The sequence below is a fragment of the Endocarpon pusillum genome, assembly GCF_000464535.1.
Source record: "Endocarpon pusillum Z07020 unplaced genomic scaffold C716229, whole genome shotgun sequence".
NCBI lineage: Eukaryota > Fungi > Ascomycota > Eurotiomycetes > Verrucariales > Verrucariaceae > Endocarpon > Endocarpon pusillum.
Window position 1 is genome coordinate 100,536 of NW_006913567.1, and position 21,001 is coordinate 121,536.

Sequence of the window (21,001 nt, forward strand, 5' to 3'; positions counted from 1 at the left end):
CTTTGCCCCTTTTCTCGTTGGTGCAAAGCTGGACCGGTAGATGCTTGACTCCAAGAGTTTGTGAACCGGGTTCATGTCGCGTCAATCGAATGTTGGCTGAAGATGTGAACATGTCCGCTCTACCAAGTCGCATTGTCAAGATCTCAGTTGACTATCAATGTTATCCCTCCAAACCTTCGGGACTTTTTATCTTAGGTCTAGACACCACTCCCGAAGCGGTAAGAAAAGTAGTATACTACCGACTGTTTCGACCAACCTAGACAGCATTCCAGGTGTTTTCCCTGGCAATTCATATCTCCTCTTTCAGCCAGAAGCACCACGCACAGAAGCATAGGCCCCTGGCTGTCAGTGATTCTGTTCTTCAAGGTGGCCGTAGGCAGGTTTCCCACGGTTCCTTCGCTGTCCGTTGCTTTAATCTCCAATGCGCTGAGACATATGGTTACAGCTAGTTTTCCGAACTCGGAGTGATTTCACGGTAGATATTGACAAGGGATTCAGCGAGCGAGAACAGCCTTTGTGTCGTGCTGATAAAACTTCCAGCCAATCAGTCAATTGTGAGCCAGTAGCTTTCCATGAAAAGATGGTTTTTTGCTCACTCCAAGCGTGCTACCAATCCCTTCTTTTGTTACCTGCATATAGTGCTCCTTCTATCGGTATTGCCACAGCCTGGTCTGAAAAGGCGCAATGTCCTATCTCAGCACCATCTGCCGAGGTAACGCCCCACTGTAGTCGCGCACTGGTCTCAATATCTGTTGGTCCATGACATGCAGCAGAAATCGCAGCACTACGGCTGCCGGCCAGCGGGATGCCGGAATTGTATTTGCAGAAACCAAGAAGGGCTGTAAAGCAGTCAAGCAGAACGCGATGATCATAGTGATCATGATCACAATTGGAGAGAAGCCACAGGTCGATATTACGGCAGCACTCTTAAGTTCACCATCTCAGGTAAATGAGGTTATCTGGGCAATGAAGATCAACTGCGAGACAGACCAATGTAAGACAGCGGAGAAGATCATGAGAGGTATGGCGTATCGATAGGGTAGTTGTAGAAATAAGTCGATCTCTGGCCGGGTTTTTGGGTCGGAACTCGAAGGCTTTTACGTTCATGGACGAAAATAGACCATTCAGCTGCAGCACACCTTGTTGTGAAGAGGGCGTTGAAGAGAAGATACTGGAGCGATAGGATGAGTTGTGGTATGTTCGCGATTCACACACTTGCGACCAGTGGGTTGGATCCAAGACTCCAACCACTAATGAGCGTCTGAGGTTTTACGGCTCCCAGACCGTATGACAGGAAGCCAGTGAATGATATGTTCAGACCATTGTAGCCGTTGGCTGTGCTGATTCCAACTCCTAGAAAAGGGGTAACAGCAATCATGCAACAATCAACCCTGTTGGGAGTTAGCCCCTCCAGTGTATCCATCAAATCAAATAACACAGATCATAAGCCCCATTGGATTTGCCCATCTACTAGTAATCCTAGAGGTCGATTTGATTTGATTTGACTTGTTTGTCAAATGGTGTCAAATGTTGGTAAGCAATATTTTATTACGAGGACTGTCAAGGATTTTCGTCTCACAAACGGAGTCCGCCAAGTCCTTTTCTTTCATCAAAAATAATCTTGAATACTTACTTGTTTCACCAAAGGCCTTTTGATGAAAGCACAGATTTGGTCTATTCGCCAAGCATCTGATTCGATTCATTTGACTCAATTTGATCCAAATGGACACACTTACATTGCTGCTCCTCCATGCAGTGGAGAGCACCCAACGCACAAGATCACGATGATCTGCCACCTGATTAAAGACGCTGAATGGCATAGTCGTTGAACCTTCGTTTGTACTTTAAGGGCTAACCCCGTACCTCTTTTGCGGAATTCGGTACCATCTCGGCGGCATGAATGCTCTCCTTGCTAGCCAAGCACATCTCTTTGATATTCAGATCGTTGACATTCAAGAACGAATCAACTGCGTCCCCAACCGTGAGAAGTGGGTTGTCTCTAATGCCAAAAGCAATGAAGAGCATGACGAGAGCCTTTGTGATGTTGTATAGTATTATCACCACAACAATGATTGAGAGGCTGTAACTCAGGCTGCCCTTGCCCTCGACTGGTTCGCTGAGGCAATAATTCGATGTCCCAACCCATTGTGTGCCAGCGTTCAGCATGGGCCTTGACTTTGGACACCATCGCCAGAGCAGGGATATTCTCTGCGATTCTCTCTACTGGTCTAGCCGTACCGAGTGTCACCATCATTGGTTTCGTATATCCAGACAGATGGATTGAAGATGCTGGGTAGTTTTATATCGTATTCGAAAACCGCTGGCATTACGTGCTTAACTGAATCATTGGCAACCATCAAGTCGTCCACGACTACCGCCACTGGATGTCTCCTAACGAGTGTTAAGGAACTCGACGGCGTACGTAGTGAGGCAAGCAAGCCCGTCAAGGCGCTCCCAAGTCTTTGCTCGAGCTTGGACATAATTGATTCCAGGGAACTTCGACTCGTTCCAAGAACTGTTTGGGCCACCTTCTACAAATGCTTCGTTTACAAAAATAACATTGTACTTGTTTGTCGCTATGATGGAGAAGGAAACCGAGTTGTACATCAGATGCAGTGGTACGAAGCTCAAGCCAAGAAGCCACCACATCACCACCTTCATCCTCGCTACATTCTTGAGATTCCTTACGCTCGGCACACCGATATCGAGCCATTCCCTGCCCGCATGAGCGGTATCAATTTCTTTCCGTGTAGGCGCCGAGAGAATCTGCATGCAGTAATTGCTACCGCTGAGGAGCATGGTGCTTACAGCATTGATGCCCAAATGGAGCCATGTGTTGGTCCTTGCGGATTCGTGGCAGGGACCCGCGAAGATCTCGGAGACTCCCCGCTCCAGCTTGAACGTACTCAAGGTCCAAGCTAATACGGCTGTTAGATTGGACAATCGGTCCTTGTTGCAGAGTCAGGCGCAGCAGTTGTAATGACGTGCGGCCTTGTTAAGCTGCTGCACAACCAGCACGCTGGCCCGATGTTTCAGACGGGCGGTAACACCGAGCAAGCAAACCACAAGTTTGAGGATCAGTGATAGAGGATGGGGAAAGACCCCCAGAATAGCAACAAGTTGCATGATTAGATGCTTGGAAGTTTACCTTTCTTTGCCAGCAGGTTCAGAGCGCTTCCGGCCAGCACAAATCCACACTGATCTTTGCTGAGTGTATGCTTAACAGGTATATTGAAGGGTTGACCATCCCTTTTCGTAACATGAAGCTCAATGTGACCAGTGCCTCCACTCTTCAACACATTAAGAAGTCCAACCGGCTCAACTTCGTCTAGGGCATCTATTTTGTCGTAGTCTGATTTGTCTTCGAATGTTAAGGGTACAATGCCTTGCTTTTTCAAATTTGTCTCATGAATTCTTGCAAAGCTTTTGGCTAGGATAATGCGACCACCAAGATACCTAGGTTGCAATGCTGCGTGCTCACGTGCAGATCCTTCCCCATAGTTGTCTTCCGCTATAACGAGCCAGCTATGGCCCTGACTCTTCCATTTAGCAGCCAGTTCTGGAATGCCGTATTTACTGCCGTCGAAATCATAGGCCATGTTTGTTTCACCAGTCGCTGCGTTGATAGCCCCGATTAGGGTGTTCTCGCTGATATTTGGCAGATGCCCTTTGTACTTCAGCCATGGACCAGCGGCTGAGATAGTATCTGTTGTACATTGGCCCTTGACCTTGTAAAGAACTCTCAGTTTGACACCTGCCTCAGGGAACGGATCAAATGGCTCTAGCACAGCTAGGCGATCTGAGTGCGGGTCAATAACAACATTTACGGAATGATCAGGACGAGCAGGAGAGGGTTGAAAGTCCGGATTGCCCATTGAAAAGCCACCGCTTGGCAGATGCATGCCTTTGGGAGGCTGAAACCTGAAGTCACCAATAGAATCAGTGGTCGGATTGAAACTCATCGAGCCACTGTAACACATGGCAGTGACAATCTCTGGACTAGCAAGGAAATTCATTGTTTTTGCATTGCCGTCGTTTCGCCCTGGAAAGTTCCTGTTATAGGAGGATAGGATAGCGTTTGAATCGCCTCTTTGGATACCATCGGTACGTTTCCATTGGCCAATGCAGGGGCCACAAGCATTCGCAAGAACGGTACCACCTGCAGACGAGAATGTCTGTAGCGTGTTGCTATCTTCTAGCGTTGCCCGAATTTGCTCACTTCCGGGCGTTATGAAGAAATCAGATTTTGGTTTCAGACCAGCGGTGGCAGCTTGCTTCACCAGATCTTCAGCTCGTGTCATGTCTTCATAGGAGCTATTGGTACAGCTACCAATGAGGCCAGCTCCAAAGGTCTCTGGCCATTTGTTGGCTTTGACGGCATCTGCAAATTTAGACAGAGGCGTTGAGAGGTCAGGCGTAAAAGGTCCGTTTATGTGAGGTTCCAATGATGACAAGTCGATCCTTACAAGCTCATCGTACTGGGCATCTGTATCAGCCTTCAGGAAATTGTAAGGACCTGGTCCATAAGCGATGCCTTTTGCAGCGTCTATCATTGAACCTCGACCAGTTGCTTTCAAGTATGGAATCATACTGCTGGAGAAGGGGAATATGGATGTTGTAGCTCCGACCTCTGCTCCCATGTTGCAGATTGTGGCCATTCCGGTGGCGCTGAGTGCGTTAACCCCAGATCCGTGGTACTCAACTATGAACCCTGTACCACCCCTAACAGTGAGCAAGCCAGCAAGGTGCAGTATAACATCTTTTGGAGAGGTCCAGCCGGACAATTCTCCCTCCAGTCTCACGCCTAAGATTTTGGGAGCTTTTAATTCCCAGGGTGCGTCAACCAAAGCGTCTACAGCATCGGCACCGCCCACGCCAATTGCGATTGCTCCCAGCCCACCTGCATTTGGTGTGTGACTGTCCGTACCCAGCATCATCAGACCTGGTGCTGCATAGTTCTCTAGCACAGTTTGGTGAATAATGCCAGCTCCTGGTGGCCAAAACTCGATTCCGTATCGCTTAGCGGCACTTTCCAGGAAGTCGAAGACCTCTTTGTTGCCCTTGATACTCTCAGCTAGGTCGGTATCTGCTCCTCTCTCCCCCACAATCATATGATCACAGTGTATGCTAGCTGGAACAGCCGTAGAAGGCAAATTGCACGTCATAAATTGTAGTAGTGCCATCTGTGCTGAGGCATCTTGCATAGCCACTCTATCGGGCTGAAGTTTGAGGTTTGCATTTCCTCGGATGTTGTCGCCGTTGTTTGTGCTGGTAAGCAATGACTCCTCGGGATTCGCCAAATGAGAATAGAGAATCTTCTCTGCAAGAGTAAGGTGTTTCTTTGGCAGAATACGGCGTACGTCTTCAAATTTCCTGAGGATCTTCTGATAGGGTGGAATGGCCACTTTCCGAGTAGGGTGTGGATTGAGGTGAGACGGAGATGCTGGATTGGCATAGTATCGTGCTTGCTACAAAGAGTCAGTCTGAGATATTGTCACATTGAATATTTCCTTACGTGTGAGAGAGCAGCGCTTCTCCTCCACAGTTGCTGCGCTCTCATATTGTTGTCACCGCATTAATAGTCACAGCACGTGTGTGGAAGAGAAAATTGCGCCAAGAGGGCTCCGCAGACATTTTACTCGAAGTCTACTCCGTACTACGTAATACGTCACATGCAAATACCCCAGCAAAGGCTTCGCTAAAAAGGGATGTTGGCTTTTAATGGGTGGGCGGCAGGGCTCCACAGAAGTCTGCCGCTACTAACTACTAGTAGTAAGTATGCCCGAACGAGAAGCCTCAATGCTTGCCCTCCGCCTCTTCAAATGACAGATACTCCGTGCGTCTTTCAATTTAGCTCATCAATTCGATTTGTGCAGAGCAGTAAACTGGTCAGCCTTTACAAGTAGTAGAAGAGTGAGAAGTACGTATGATGAAATGTAGAACAAGCTACTGCATTTTACCATTGTAATTACCGTGATCTGGAAAGTAGTGAGGAGTATGTCGAGGGTATTTTTAAAAATAATGTATATTTACGTTCCGGGATATCGTGGACAGGTTCCTATTCACGTAAATTTCAACTTCACTCCGATTGAAGAATGGGGGATCGCCTTTTGGTACAGCTCCCAGCGTGCAAATGCTACAGTACGAAGCAATCTGAGTAGGCGCCCCGACGTTGGAGTCAATTCCAGCAGAATGGATATCACACCGCCTGTGAGTTCTATGGAATGATCGAGCTTTCACATCCGAGGCGTTTAAGATGGTGCGACGACTACCGTAGGAAGAACAGCTCATATAGTAGGCAGATGCAATGCTAAAGGCCTTGGCAGGTGTGACTTGGTGATGTATTCTAGAGTATATACACCTGATCAAGGTACGTAGTGGCTGGTGATATCGCTTGTAGGAAATGTGAGAAAATTAAGAGTGTGCACGTTAGTGCTGGATATTAAATAGCCAGGAAGGAACCTTCTCTCCTAGGCAAGTGATCCCTGCAATAGCATTATGTTCCTCAGCAAAGGGACGTTGACCTAGTATCTTAGTCGAGCCTGTTGACCATGTTACACATGCCCACTCCGTGACTTGAAGCAATGTTCTTCAGATTGATATCATCTACTTCAATGTAGGTCAAACCGATATCCCCGTCGATTTCGACTTGACTAGACGAAGTGCCAGAGCCAACAACGGACTGACTGACTCAGAAGCAGCATTCCCGTAAAGCATAAGTAGATGATCCCGGGATCTTCACAAACTTTCACGATGTTAGCCGTAGAATTTGCATACATGGACACGATCATTTCTTCTCATTCAGATCCTCTCACCACAAGCAATTACTGCCCAGATACTCAGCCAATCTAGACGTGGGGTGAATAACAACATTGTCAAATTAGGCAACACTCCTAGCTGGGTCTCCTGGACTGATGTGAAGACGAATTCCAACGTCTTGTCATTGTCCCTATTCCGCTGCAAGCAGCTTCTTGTAAAAATGCAGTGGCTGAAAGACATCAGGGAAGACGGCCTAAGAGAAGTGATGGAGTGGGGGTGATAGCGGGAATATCGGGTATTGCCGGCTAGCGTTTGACTAACGCCATCTGGAGCAGCTGGCCCCTTCCGTTTAATTGCCATTGAATATGCCTGATCACTTCTTGTTGTTCAGCCCTCAGTCCATACATATAGGCTGTAATTCACCATTTGCTTGTGAATTGATCATCCTTGCCAGCCCGTCATGGCCAGCAATGGCTCCCTCGATTCTCCACTATCCTCAGTTCCATCTGACGAAGAAGACAACGACGATCTCCAGCACGATTCTCGCTCAGTAGACGGAACGATTTCTGCCACCGGCTCACCATCTGCTTCAACTCCCATGGCAATGCCACCATCCAAGAGACGTAGGATCGGCGCATCCAATTACGATCATGCAACCCCCATCTCACTTGCTGGTGATATGCAAATGCATGCTCCACCATCACCTTCAGGATCCATCTCTTCTGATACCTCTGGCGATGTACCGAACTCGCCCTCTTTCGCTCATCTTGCTCCCACTCATCCTCTGTCCTCAGCATATGCTGCCTCCCAAGCTAATCCAGATGATCCAGATGCTGGTGATGCAATACAAGTGACTCGGTGCCTTTGGACTGACTGTCCTGAGCCTGACCAGGGAAATATGGATCGTCTCGTCGACCACATCCACACGGAGCATATAGGCCAGCGGCAGAAGAAATATTCGTGTGAGTGGGAAGGTTGCAGTAGGAAAAGCATGCCACATGCCAGTGGCTATGCTCTGAAGGCACACATGAGAAGTCATACTCGGGAAAAACCATTCTACTGCCAGCTGCCGGAATGCGATCGGTGCTTCACACGAAGCGATGCCCTAGCGAAACATATGCGGACCGTGCATGAGACGGAGGCCCTACGACCTAGCGATCCTGTGCCAAAAGGTCACAGTGAGGCAGCCAGCCGGGCTGCAGGGGGTTCTGGTAGCAATGGGTCACTAAAGAGGATCAAATTGATAGTCAACAACGGTGACCGACCAAAGTCTGTCGTGGGAGAATTACCATCCTTGCCGACAGACGGTATTCCGGACGAAAATGGCGAAGCAGGTGCCGTTGAGATGGATAGTTTACCATTTATGCTTCCTGTTCCCCACGGCTATTATCCCTCCGATGTTGCTGATGCTCTGGATGACCATGAGCTTGCTCTTCCACCATCGCAGCTGTATCGCCTTTTGAGAAGGCAGATCCATTGGGCAGAGCAGGAGGGGGCTGAGCTGGCCAAGCAACTTGACATTGTGGAAAGCGTAACCGAATTCAACATTGATCTGCAAACAGATCTTCCTGGTGACAAAGCAGAAAAGAGTCGACAAAATGGCTGGCTGCAGACAGAGGCCCTGATCGATGCCATCCTAGGGAAGGAGGCTGAAGGAGCCAGGGCAGAGGCGAACGTGCAGCCCGAAACAGCTTTGGAGCAGGTATCGGGTCCATGGGTGAGAATCAGGAGCATAGAGGGTCTTGTGGGGTAAGGAGGGAGCATAGACGAAAGGCGGCATTGATGGTGTTTTGTGTCTGGGCGCGTTCCAGCCATTGTTCACGATGTGATGCTGAGCATTCTAAGCTTAGAGCGACATCATTTGCTTGCCCTCTGCTAAAAAAACACCCAACATTTTTTCTCTACGAACAACAACGTTCTGCACACCCAAGCATCTTCTCCAGAAGCATCATCATCAACACGCCTAAAAGAAAATTCTACTTGCTCAGCAACAGCCCTCTCAGACCTCAACTCCAATCTCCCTTGGACCCTCACAACCGAGCTTACCTCTGCACTGTGATATCCAAGCTATCACGGTCAAGTCCCAAGACTTTCGAACAAACAACGGCACAGAGTGCGTCAGCTGCGTTTATATATATAGTTACACGCTCATGTACTGAACCCACTCAGCAGAGAACCAAATATGTCCTTGCCCAGCTTGCCAACCGAGATTCATCTTCAAATCCTTTCCTACCTCGATCCGGCCTCAGTTGTCAGCGCTGCCGGTATTACTCCGCACTTCCGCACACTCGTCAAGGAGAAATTACTCCGAATGGTGTACCTAATGTACGAAGACATTGAGTGTGCAGAAACCGAATTGAAGGAAGCCGGCGAGCTCAGCATGCGACCCTGCTATGGGTGTCTCAATATTGTCGATGGGAACGACTTCTTCAAGTTTTCCGGATCCCCTCTCTTGAATAAGGAGGAATCGAAGGATTTCACAGCCGTGAGGATTGGTCTCGATCGGGGTCTCCACAAGGAGCGACGCTGCTTCGCATGTGATAAAAAGGTGGGGAGGAAGTTCGAGAAAGCCATGATATCTGAGCTGTTCCAGGTGTGCAGAGGTGAATCAGACAGATGCTCTGTGCCTCTCTTGGAGAAGTCAAAAGCCACCTTCGTCATCTACTGCGTTCTCGCCCTCTTCGTCTGGGCAGGGATCGATGTCTTTGGGTAGAGATTCGAAGAAGAATACCTGGACCTGTGCACGCTACGCCAGGGCATGTGGTAGGCAGGAGCTATTGCTCACTAGATATCATCAGTGTTGGAGAGAAGGACTTGCAGAAATGCCGAGCTTGCATCTGCACCTAACGAGACGACCACCAGAGCTTTATGAGGCATCGATTCAGATAAAAACCTCTAAACTTGTGAGATCGTTGGCGAAAAGCCAACAAGACAGAGCTCAAATCTCATACGAAACAACAAGAACTTCCTTCATAGGTCCATGGCATGTTCTGTGACTGCAACCCTGCTCATTAATCTTGATCACCTCCTTTGACATGAAAAGCCCCTATTCCCATCAGTCAGACCCGTTCGGCAGCATCGGGTCAACAACTTCTTTGATCATTCTTCACCTTGCAAGTAGATTCTACCGCCCTCGCTCACTTCTCTGCTCTCTTCAGGCTCGTACCAAGCCGGGTCCCAATCCTCGCCTCTCATGCCTTATTGTAGCGTCAGATCATTTCACGGATTCTCTTCTCCTGGTTACTATGGAGGAGCACAAGCTCGAAATGAGCGCTTCATGCCTTGCCTCGTACTCAAAGGTCTCGAAATACCACCTTCTTCTGCCTGCATTCCTTTCATATGATAAAACCTCTTTCAAGTGAAGGATGGAGATTGAGATCAGGAATGTCACAGGAACCATCAAAATGGCCAATGTTTCCTTCATGTCAGACCGCCTAGGTAATTGATAGATCAACAAGCTTTTCGTGGGAAAGAAATCCAACCAGACTAGCTTTGAGAACCTTTGCACATTCCTGCTATCTTTCGCATGCATGATACTGAACCAAACATGAACACACTCCCTCCTCCCAAACCCTTACATCTCAACCATAACCTTCAGCGCCCCACTCGCCCTATCACCCGCCACCCCAAAAGCCTCCTGTACATCCTCCACGCCAAACCGATGCGTGACCAACGGCTTCAAATCCACCAACCCACCCTCCATGATCCGAATAGCCCTTGGCCACGTATTAGCATAGCGATACTGAAACTTCAACTCTACCTCCCGCGTGCTGAGGCGCATATATGGAAGCTCCAGCTCCGATTTCCCTACCCCGATCGCGAAGACGGCCCCGCCGAATCTGACGGCGAAGATGGCAGTCGCGATGGAGGGTTGGGAGCCTGTGCATTCGATGGCTACGGAGGGCTCGATGCCTAAGTCTTGTACGATTTGCGTTGCGATATCCTCGGGTGTCTGGTTGCCGGATTGGGGAATCAGGAAGGTCTTGCAAGACGGGACGAACTTGTTCGCCGCGGATAGACGCCCCGCATCTAGATCTGTGATGATGATGGGGTGAGCCCCTGCCGCTCTGGCGCATAGCAGCGTCACCAGCCCGATGGGGCCAGCGCCACAGATCAAAACTGGATCACCGAGCCTCAATCCGGATTTCTCGACGGCATAGAGCGCCACGGAAAGTGGTTCCAGCATCGCGCCCTCCTCGAATGACAGACTGTCAGGGAGCTTGTGGCACCACATGGCTGGGTGGGTGATGTAGCGTCTCAGCAAGCCCGGGACGGGGGGTGTACTCAGGAAGGAGACATTTTCACAGCCGTTATAGCGGCCGTGGAGACAGGGGGTGCAGGAGTGGCAGGGGATTTGGGGCTCAATGGCAACGCGATCGCCGGGTTTGAGAGTCGTGATGGTGTTGGGGTGGATGGCGAGGATGGTGCCGGCGGATTCGTGGCCGAGGATGTGGTCCGAGGTTACGATCATGGGACCGATGCGGCCATGGGTTAGGAAGTGGATATCTGATCTGGAAAGGCCGAGGGGGAGTGAGGTTGGTTAGTAAACAGAGGGTGATGCATATGAGGTGGAGCAGGAGAGAAGGAGTGATTACCCGCAGATGCCTGTATTCTTGATTTCGATGGTCACCTCGCCCGGTTTGAGCGTTGAGCCATCAAGCACATGTTCGACGTCTGGTTCTGCTGGGGCACCCCAGAGGTCATGGGCTGGGTTCGTGTAGACACCAATGTTGGGTTTCATGTTAGATGTGTCTCTGTTGCCCATCGTGCCATCGGTCTTAGTGTTCAGTGGGCACTGATCTGAGGACGACTTGGTCGAGTACAAGAACGGGGATGGGTTCAGAACAAACAGGTCAGAAGATCAGAGAGAACGAAAAACCAGGACGGATAGCATGTAATCGTAAAGTGGATTGGGCCCCAAACACACTAGGTGGTGAAAGACACGTAGACGGATTGCCCTGAGAAGGACGGAATAAAGCAAGACGCAGATGCAAAAGGGAAACGTATTACATAGGTAATGTGTGGTGTTTCAGACAGGAGCTGGATATTTCAGACCAGAATTCTGGAAGCTAAACGGCTCAATCTCTGCTCTTGTAACGCGTGAGATAGTGGTTTTGAATCTTGGTGGGTTATATCAACATCCATTCTGTTGCAGCATATGACGTGGAGGTGAGTCTGGATGGCGGGGAACCTGGGTGAAGTACGGAGTACAGTTGACAGCGCTAGCGAGCGGGAGAGCCTCGGGGGACAACTGCGGGTAATAGTGCCTAACTTAATGCTTGTCTCAAGGAACAGTTAGAAATGGCCTCTCTGGACCACAACGGCTTAAATCGAGTTGACACTAGTCACTCGGACTTGATTTTGGACTCCTTCAAGATCAAGAAATACAGACAATCACACTCTGTAGTTGATTTCTGTAAATTTCAATATGCTGACTCAACCGTATCGAGTGACGCCAGATATGGCATGGTAGTTATCCGAAATAGGAAAGTGAGCCCTAACAGCCAAGAACCCTGGCGCTTAGTTGCCTCAGCCTGATCACATCTACAGTGCGCAGCTGATCTCTGCCATCTGCAAGCCAGATTTCGTGGGTTGCATCCTTCATTGCGAGCGCTCCAACCATGCTTAACGTGAAAAAATACATTACATCTTGACAGACGCGTTCCAATATTGATAGATGGGACGCGGCTGGCAGGTGAAGTCAGTTCTTCGACACTAATAGAGCCATCCATACCTTGCAGACCGGATCGTAACCTCGAATTTTCGAGCACGCCTGGTTTGAAACAATGAAAGGGTCTCTACACCTTTCCGACGATGAATCAGAAGAAAGGCGATATAAGTCAAATTCTGGGCCTCTTCGAAGCCTACACTGGTCAGGCCGGACGGAAACATATGGCGGACCTGCGGTGCAGGGTCACATTTCCGCAGGACGCGATGTTATTCTCAGTTACGCTCTTTGGCCTCTTTATCCTTGTCTCATTTGTAGAAGCTGATCTCCAGCTCAACAGATAGCGCGCATATCCCTGATCGTGCAGAGCTCAGCGACTCAGCACAAAAACGATATGACATCCTCGACATATTCGACTACACAGAAAGGCTTGCTCGAGAGTTTCAGATTGAAGCGGCAGAAGCAGAACCTGAGACGTTTGCCTGGATATGGGAGACTGGACCTGGGTCGCCAGGTTTCTCCGACTGGCTAGCACAGGAGTCGGGGCTATTCTGGATCTGCGGGAAACCTGCGAGTGGTAAATCGACCCTGATGGATTACCTCGCCAAAGATTGCAATACTTCTGAAAGGTTGAAGATCGCTCGTGCCTCTGAGTGGACGATCATTCGTTTCTTCTTTGACTTCCGTGCCGGGAAAGGCATCTCCAACAACTTCGAAGGTCTTCTCAAATCTCTGCTTTTCCAAATTCTCGAAAAGGTGGACGACCTTAGGTCTGTGCTACAAGATTTCACTCGTGGTAAGGGACATGTCTCGACGATGTCCCTAACGCAGACCCGAAGGTTACTGGAAGCATTACTCAGACAAATGCCGAGTAATCTGTGCATCTTCATTGATGGCCTAGATGAATATCAAGGCGATATGATTCAGCTCACAAGGTTTTTAAAAACCGTCCCCAGCACCGGGGGCTATTTAGTAAAACTTTGTGTTGCTAGCCGTCCTGGGCCATATATTTCGACAGCATTGACGCATTGTCCAAAGTTCCAGCTAGAAATTTATAATTCTTCTGGCATCAAGCGATTCCTTTCTTCGTTCGTTAAGGATTATCCTGTTGCATCAAACCAAGACAAAGAAAACCTAATCAAGCAGATTACGGAGAAGGCGAACGGTGTCTTTCTGTGGGCTCGATTTGCAGTCTACGAGCTCGTGAAAAGCTTTGAAAAGGGCGAAAACATAACAAAGCTATCGGCAAGACTAGCGAGCCTTCCCCCAGAACTGGAGGACATTTATTCTCGGATCATCAACAACCTGAGTACAGACGAAAGAGCTGAGGCGAGCATGATGTTTCGTTTGGTAGCTTTTGCTATAGGTGATCTAACACTAGAGATCTTGTCAATCGCAATAGAATCTGTATTAGGTGAAACACGCCTGCAAAAAGGCCCAGTGCAGCCTGAGACCTGCGAAAAATTCTTGAGAAGGATTAGGTCTTTGACGGGAGGTCTTATTGAGGTGGTCATTAACGTCAGAAAGGTTAAGCTCACTTCTGGTGCCATTAATGTATTCAATCTTTCCATTGTCAAGCTTACACACAAGACTGTCCAGTCGTATCTGGAATGCAACGACTGGCTGTCAAACTCACGATTGGAAGTACCTTCTCCATGGCTTCAGATCTGCTCAACATATTTGAATATGGTGTCGCAAGAGCTGCAAAGGTTAGATTCAAAACCAAAACAACGAGCTGTGATTCACGATCTCTATGCAAGCTATTTCTTGCCAGGATCTGTGCTGGTCGGTTGGTGGAACATTGAGATTTACCGTCGTATCAACCCTGACCTCAATCTTCTCAATTTTTCAAGATATTCAGCTGCAACGATTTTTGAGTATGCGTTAACGTGCGAAAAGCAACTTGGCGTTTCCTCTTACAGTTATGTACGTCAATGTCTGAACACAAGCATAGCTCGGCTCCACGAAGGAGCCCGCTCATGTTTCGATGACTGCACGCGCTATTTCTCGAATCCCACTTCGCTGGATCTGACGCTGCTCTGCTCTGCAGGTCATGGATTGGCTTTATCAGTGGAACAAGCCATCGCGGATGGTGCTGATGTTAATGCGCTTGGGAATGACACACTTAACATGGCCCTATATTTTATACATGATCACTTTGAAGTCGAGCGTAACTGGGGTCTCAAACTCCTCCAAAAGATCTTGGAGAGCAATGTGCATGTCAATGATGCAAACATCTTATATGCAATCAGGTACAATATTGTGGAGATTCTGGAATTATTTTTGTACTCTACACCTGCCGGCAAGTTACGCCTCAGAACCAACGGAGACGAAAGGGTTGGCGCACTTTGGGCCTCGGCACAAACATTCAAAGATGCAGTAGAAAAGATCGATCTATTTCTCGATCGTGGTGAGGATGTCAATGAGGTTTTTGGACCTGACGGGACAGCCCTTCATGCTGTCATCTTAGGCTTCAGAGATTTCGGGCACATGTCCGAGTTCTTGGCAACAGCGAGTTATCTGCTCGAACGAGGTGCAGATCCAAATATCAGCTGTGTATCCGGCTCACCACTTGTGTTGGCATGGAGTCACGTGCCTTACTATCTACGAGTCGCAAATTGCGAGAGGCTTCCTGAAATGCTGCAGCTCCTCTTATCTCATGGAGCTCGCTTCGAGCCGCTGAATGCAGCAGTTGCCACTCCAAGCGAAGAGGAGATGTGGGATTTCTGCAAGCTTTCAAGGGGAGAATACGTAGCCAAGTACAAGACTGAAGAGGAGGTGTGGGATTTTTGCAAGATGTCAAAAGAAGAGTACATAGCTAGGCACACACGTGGATAATCGGACTCGGACACTGAAAGCTCAAAGTGTGGGTCCACTACCGCTCAATGTCAGGCTCAAGCTATCGGTGAGCACGTTGTGGACGTGCCCGAAGTTCCTGATGACTGCGGTTAGCTGGGCGTGCACTACTTGATCATCCTAGGAATTGGTCTGCTTATCTGGACTTTCCAAGAAACAAGATCCTTCCACATACGGTATCACTTTTCCAATAGTCAATCAGATGCTACTCAATTGGGGTTGGCATGCAAATGAGCGGGCCGCAAGACGCATCTCGCTGGCGATCGGAGTCTTACATGTCATGTACATAATGTTGACGGTGGCCTTACTCGCAGTCTTGTTCTTACGGCGTGCTCCCCGCTTCCTAGAAGTGAAATGCGTCAATTTGCCACAGCTTCCGTCCTCAGAGAGGACTTCCACATATTGGAGGCTTTTCTTCATAATCCGAACAGCTCGAACCTTTATTTCTGGATCAGCTCCTCTCAGCGTCTTGGTGATGGATTGAAAATGTGTGATTGTGGAGATGCTGGGTAGATGTTTGATATCCTTGCAACACACTCCCTAACTGCTTGTCATGAACTCAGAACCTCCCATTTCTGTAGATGTTTAGCGAAAACCACCAAAGCTTCCTTTGGACTTCTCTACATGTTGACGACTACCAGTGTTGATCATAAAGCAGCACGGCATGCAAGGGTGGTTGCTGAAACAGCACGTTAAGTTGTGTACCGAGTCGGCTAAACGTCGGTTATAACACAATGGGTTTTGATGGTTAGGGCTGATTGAAAACACCACATCTAAATTCCAGAGGGTGCATACGGAGCAATTTCTTAGTGTTAAACAAAGCATTGAAACGGAACAACTTAAAAAGCACTGATTCCCTTGGTCGAGTAAATAGCGTATTGACACTCTTTTTGAAGCTTTACTTAGTTGCAGTTCTGGGGACTGAGATCTACACGACATGACACAATAGTTAAAACAACTGACAGTTAGCCATCCTCATTATTGTGATGATGAAACAAAGCTTCGTGTTTGGATACTACTGTGCCGCCTTAGTACTTTGCATAATAAATACCTTACAGATGTTTCTTGTTTGTTGTCCATTTCACTTCCCACTACCTACTTCCTAACCTTCTTGTTTAGAATTGAAGTCAATTCTCTGCAAAACTCTAAATTGATCACTATGTCTGGTTTAGGGCGGAGTAGAAAACACAGGCTTCAGCAGAGCTCATCCCGTAACAAAAGAAACAAAGGTACTAACAGTCCTCAGCTTCCACGCGCAATCTTCCCACCAAACAATTCAGGTTATGGCTCAGACCAAGATGGAGCCCTAACTGAACTGGATCGAGATCCTACACCTGCACAAATACCAGCCGGCGCCACTTTGCATACGCCCTTACGCCGTTACCGCAAATGCGAAACCGCCTGGAAAGATTCCAAAGCTTATAATGAGCTGAAAAATATCTTCGTTTCCCAAATACTCAAACAAGATGGACGCACCACCAAGTGCATCTGTTTCGGTCTCGGAAGCCCAACCGAGCGCGACCCTGACAACGCGTCCATGTACCAACTCGCCGCCTTTAAATCCGTCATCGACCTTCTCCCTGCGCGACAACGCCAACCTCCTGCGGCGCTTGCCCAGGATCCCTGCTTCAACACTCTCGACCGGGAACTGCTTTCGCACCTCCACATCTCCGTGGTCACCCATCCAGCAGCCTTCCACCACATCAACCCCACCACCACCTTCGTCTTCTGTCCCTACGTAGACCCTGACGTCCTCAATGAGGTCGTGAGCCGCTCCCCGGCCATCTACTTAGGCTGGCACCCCCTGGAAGTCGAGCCATGCTATGAAGTGAAGGTGCTGATGGCGGAGCTCCGCAGGAAGCGTAAGAAATTTCTCAGGCTGCCGGCTTTTGAGCCCATCATCAACCCTAGTAGAAACATTTTTGATGAGATGAGTATCTTTTGGACCTCTTCTTCTCACCGATGCCAAAGGCCGGCGGTGGTGGTTTGATTGGTTGAATCCTTCTGGGGGGGACGGGACAATTAAAGTGGTGTCAATTCAGCTCCAATGCTGAAGGACGTTATTTTTAAATCGTTGTCTGCATGGCCCTTCTGAATGTCCGTTCCTTTATCATTGCATTCCACACTTACACCAGAACAGTAAGATGGAGGTCCCTTCGCAACATAATGGCTAGGTGCGCCCTTGGGCTGGCACTTAACTGTTATCCTTTCACTTTGCCTTGGGTCGCGAGATCGAGGAGATAAGGGAGACCCCTCTTCCTCACACGACTAAGCTCCAGCAGAAACGATAGTACTGGTAGTATGTTGAATGCGGTGTGGTGCACACAAGGCAGCAAGATCACGATAGAGATCAGCATTCATAACTAGCGGAACGTAACGGCCCAAGAGGAAGTCGGAGTACAGACGAGTCTCATCCAATCCCACTATTTGATTGTCAATCTTCTCTCATTCTTCCTTGTATGGCTGACTGATTAAGATGGCATCGATTCATCCTTACTTATCGATGTGGGCTGACCACCCAGGATAAAACTTATCATCTCAATCTCTTATTTCATACGACATAGTACCATAGTACCGTTGTGGTACCATGAACGCGATGGGTTGTGTTCCGTCGCGCGACGGCGTGGTAGGCGGTTTCTATACCCATTGTGCCAAACGGTACGCCACAATCGTCGTTCTGTTTTACGAACACTGGTAAAGATTTCTCCGGAGTGCTACAGCTCACGATGTATGTATTTCTCTCTTCTCTCCGTGCTTATACTAGTTGTGCTATCCTAGCAGCAATAACAAAACAACGGAATCCAGATCGCTTGGATGCTTGAGCGCAGCAAGCCAGAAGTCTTCCACCTCCCCCCCTCCTTCTTCTTCGGCCAAAGAATCTAAGAAACCCACAAACATGGCCTGCCCTGGACAGTTTCAGCTTCGGCCGCAGCCACATAATAAGGCACGTGTCTAATAATTCCCTGGCGGTGGAACGAGTTCTTTCCAATGCGAGGTGAAAAATAATGCTCCGTTTAACGCCTGGAAAACTGTGGCTTAATGTGCACCAACTTATGGCGGTTGTTGCAGATCCCCATTAGGCCTTCGTTACTTGAGCTGAGCTAAGTGCGCCCCTGGCCTATACAAGTCTTCATGGAGCGCGGGCGCAATGAGCAACATGTGGCGAGTGATCTTCTGACCTTGTATGATTAAAATCCTGATGCTGAGCAACAAGTGAACCAGCAGCGATGTGATGCCGAAGGCGGAAGTATCGCTGCAGCACTCGGTAGCTGTTTGGGAAACTGTATTGTAGTCCTTAAGTTCTTGCAGATCGCGCATATTCTTTGCTTGCAATAATGAACGCTCTTGCATACTTCAGATCCTGTATTAACATTTGGAGCTCTGAACCTAGTTATATAATCCTCACACCGTCTTGTGCGTTGTGGGAATCCGACTTGGACATGCCAAATTCGGACTTTGTGCTGCTTATCCCGATAGAGGTCGAGCGAAATTCTGTTTTATCGGTTGACCCGGGTCCCCTTCCTTTTTGTTTTTCAAGGTATTCATGGCTAAGTCTGACTTAACCTTCTTCATTGCTTCTTCAGTCAGAGCTTGTCGCGCCAGTCGTGTGATAACTTCTTTCTTCCGTGTCATGCGGTCGCCGACAGAAATGGTGATTCCACCTGCAATGTTACAGCTGATCGACAAAGAGAGAATGACGGCCGTCAGTGCTTGAGGACGTACATGGTAGCTGATGCCCCAGGTACAAGCACCCAGCGCGATTTGAAAGCATGAGTGAAAATCTAGCAAGATGACGACTGCTATGAGTAGGCGCAATGGGAAGGCTGTGTGAGTGATCGTTTCGTGAGGTCTGTAGAACGAATGTGACTTGGCAAATTTGTTCTGATGATATCTCAATTTCTCGTCTTGTTTTGGGGTGAGGACGAGGATGCCCTCCACGTCATTGGATGCGGACTCGAGATCTCCCTCTTTCGAAAGACCAGTCGGAAGGTCATTTTCGTTCTGTAGTTTGGGTAATGCTCGTTCGCGTCGCAGGCGCAATGTCAACCGATGATAATAAGCAATGTAAACCATGTGATATGTATCACGTGCTCGAAAAGGTGCTAGAACATCACCATTCAGTGCGAACAAAGCAACCAAGACACTGTCGATGACGTGGATGATGTACGGTTGGCGCTCGCCGACATAGATCCACCCAATCAGGAAGAGCACCCATGCGAGACCGAAGAGCGTGATCAGGACAGCGTACAGGGTCACGAAGAATCCGAGTGCTATGATCAATTAAACGTTTCCCGCATCAATACATTACCACTCCGGATTACTCACGTCGTCGAAGATACTTGCCAAACCCTCTCAGTCCTCGTCTGAACCTGGATCGACGAGAATGCAGCATGTGCCTCACATAGTCGTTCAATCGATCTTTGTCCTCTTCGCTCCAGCCATCGAGTGAGACATTGTGGGGTAGTACTGCATAGTTCGTTTCGCGGAGACTAGAAGATATGCTGGGGCTGCGTGTAGGTATATGACGGGTTCCTGATTGGGATTCTTCGGCCTGCTGGTCCTCCTTCCGACTGGTAGTAATTCGAGAGAATGGTCCGGTGTCAGCATTGGACGCACCCGTCTCTAATGCATCTGCAGGGCGCCGGGTAAGTTCGTAGGTTGGCTGCCGATTCAGAAACCTGCCCAGATCCGGAACGAAAAGAGAATTCTGCACGTTCGTGAGGGTCGAAAGGGTTGCAACTTCAGGGTCTACTCCATGTCAGATGTGACAGCCCATATTCAGAACGAATACAGGATGGCACTGACCCACTACGTCAAGCAGATCAACGACCCCTGACTCATACTCGCTGTGAGGATGACTCAAAGACGGATTTCGCTCAGTATTTACGCGTTTCAAGCCAAGAGCAGAACGTGCAGATATGCTAGCACTTCGTACTCTTCCAGGCGTGATTGCATCTTGATTCGACGGCCGGGGTGTAGAGGCACGTAACTCAGCTATATCCTCCCTTACAGATGGCATACGCGAGCTTTCAAGTTCATTGAGTAGTCCTGTAAGGGGTCGTATCCGCTGCGGCTCCGAGCTGCTACGCCGGCGTCCGACCTTCCTGCCATGATCACGGGCATTGATATCGTCAGCATGTTCCACATTGATCTGAGGCACCACAGCTGAGGGTGGCAATCGTCTTATGCGGATAGATGATGGTTGACGTTGGGTCTGAGGCCTGATGTGAGATTGAGATGCACTATCTTGCCCAGACGGTGCGGGTAGGCCTAAGGACTGATTTGACCTGGGTATGTCTGGCAATGGGGTAATTTCATCGCGGCTTCGGCCTGGGTTGTGAAAAGTCATCCATATGAAAAGGCCTAAACGTCTATCAAAGAGTGAGAAGAATGCCTCTGAGAGAACGATATCCAGGAGACATTTCCCTAGCACGTATTCCTTAGCTGAGCTTAAGTTCTACTTCGTAGATGGAGGATGATTAACGCTCGGATTTGGTGACCCGCGCTTGATAATGCCAGTCGTCTGACAATCAAGTGCGATTTCAGCAAGAATGATGCTAGATGTATCGGGTAGGAATCCTTGCATGGCAGGAACCAGATGCGATTGTCTAGGGTTACTCCGGCAAACCCGGAGGGAGATTTGTTGACCCCAAATTCTCTAGCGGCAAGAAGCTTATAAAGCTTAACTAGCAGATGTGGATGAGTCAGCAGTACCAT

General features: G+C 48.8%; 6 protein-coding genes across 6 annotated transcripts; 3 read left to right on the forward strand and 3 right to left on the reverse strand.

Annotated features, from left to right (window-relative positions):
• Positions 1 to 1,851: 1,851 nt before the first annotated feature.
• EPUS_01382 (uncharacterized protein) lies at positions 1,852 to 5,560 on the reverse strand (the record flags this gene model as incomplete). The annotated part of the gene is made up of 5 exons (XM_007788325.1): positions 1,852 to 2,170; positions 2,239 to 2,391; positions 2,423 to 2,918; positions 3,149 to 5,468; positions 5,516 to 5,560. 5 exons carry the CDS (start codon positions 5,558 to 5,560, stop codon positions 1,852 to 1,854), a joined length of 3,333 nt encoding a protein of 1,110 aa, XP_007786515.1.
• Positions 5,561 to 7,219: 1,659 nt separating this feature from the next.
• EPUS_01383 (uncharacterized protein) lies at positions 7,220 to 8,512 on the forward strand (the record flags this gene model as incomplete). The annotated part of the gene is made up of 1 exon (XM_007788326.1): positions 7,220 to 8,512. One exon carries the CDS (start codon positions 7,220 to 7,222, stop codon positions 8,510 to 8,512), a length of 1,293 nt encoding a protein of 430 aa, XP_007786516.1.
• Positions 8,513 to 8,941: 429 nt separating this feature from the next.
• Positions 8,942 to 9,472, forward strand: EPUS_01384 (uncharacterized protein; the record flags this gene model as incomplete). The annotated part of the gene is made up of 1 exon (XM_007788327.1): positions 8,942 to 9,472. One exon carries the CDS (start codon positions 8,942 to 8,944, stop codon positions 9,470 to 9,472), a length of 531 nt encoding a protein of 176 aa, XP_007786517.1.
• Positions 9,473 to 10,333: 861 nt separating this feature from the next.
• Positions 10,334 to 11,524, reverse strand: EPUS_01385 (uncharacterized protein; the record flags this gene model as incomplete). The annotated part of the gene is made up of 2 exons (XM_007788328.1): positions 10,334 to 11,270; positions 11,355 to 11,524. The coding sequence occupies 2 exons, from the start codon at positions 11,522 to 11,524 to the stop codon at positions 10,334 to 10,336; spliced, it is 1,107 nt and encodes a 368-aa protein (XP_007786518.1).
• A 1,049-nt stretch (positions 11,525 to 12,573) lies between these two features.
• On the forward strand, positions 12,574 to 17,273 carry EPUS_01386 (uncharacterized protein; the record flags this gene model as incomplete). The annotated part of the gene is made up of 3 exons (XM_007788329.1): positions 12,574 to 12,665; positions 12,772 to 15,205; positions 16,530 to 17,273. 3 exons carry the CDS (start codon positions 12,574 to 12,576, stop codon positions 17,271 to 17,273), a joined length of 3,270 nt encoding a protein of 1,089 aa, XP_007786519.1.
• Positions 17,274 to 18,748: 1,475 nt separating this feature from the next.
• EPUS_01387 (uncharacterized protein) lies at positions 18,749 to 20,633 on the reverse strand (the record flags this gene model as incomplete). Its single annotated transcript, XM_007788330.1, has 3 exons — positions 18,749 to 19,554; positions 19,610 to 20,032; positions 20,090 to 20,633. The coding sequence occupies 3 exons, from the start codon at positions 20,631 to 20,633 to the stop codon at positions 18,749 to 18,751; spliced, it is 1,773 nt and encodes a 590-aa protein (XP_007786520.1).
• Positions 20,634 to 21,001: the final 368 nt, after the last annotated feature.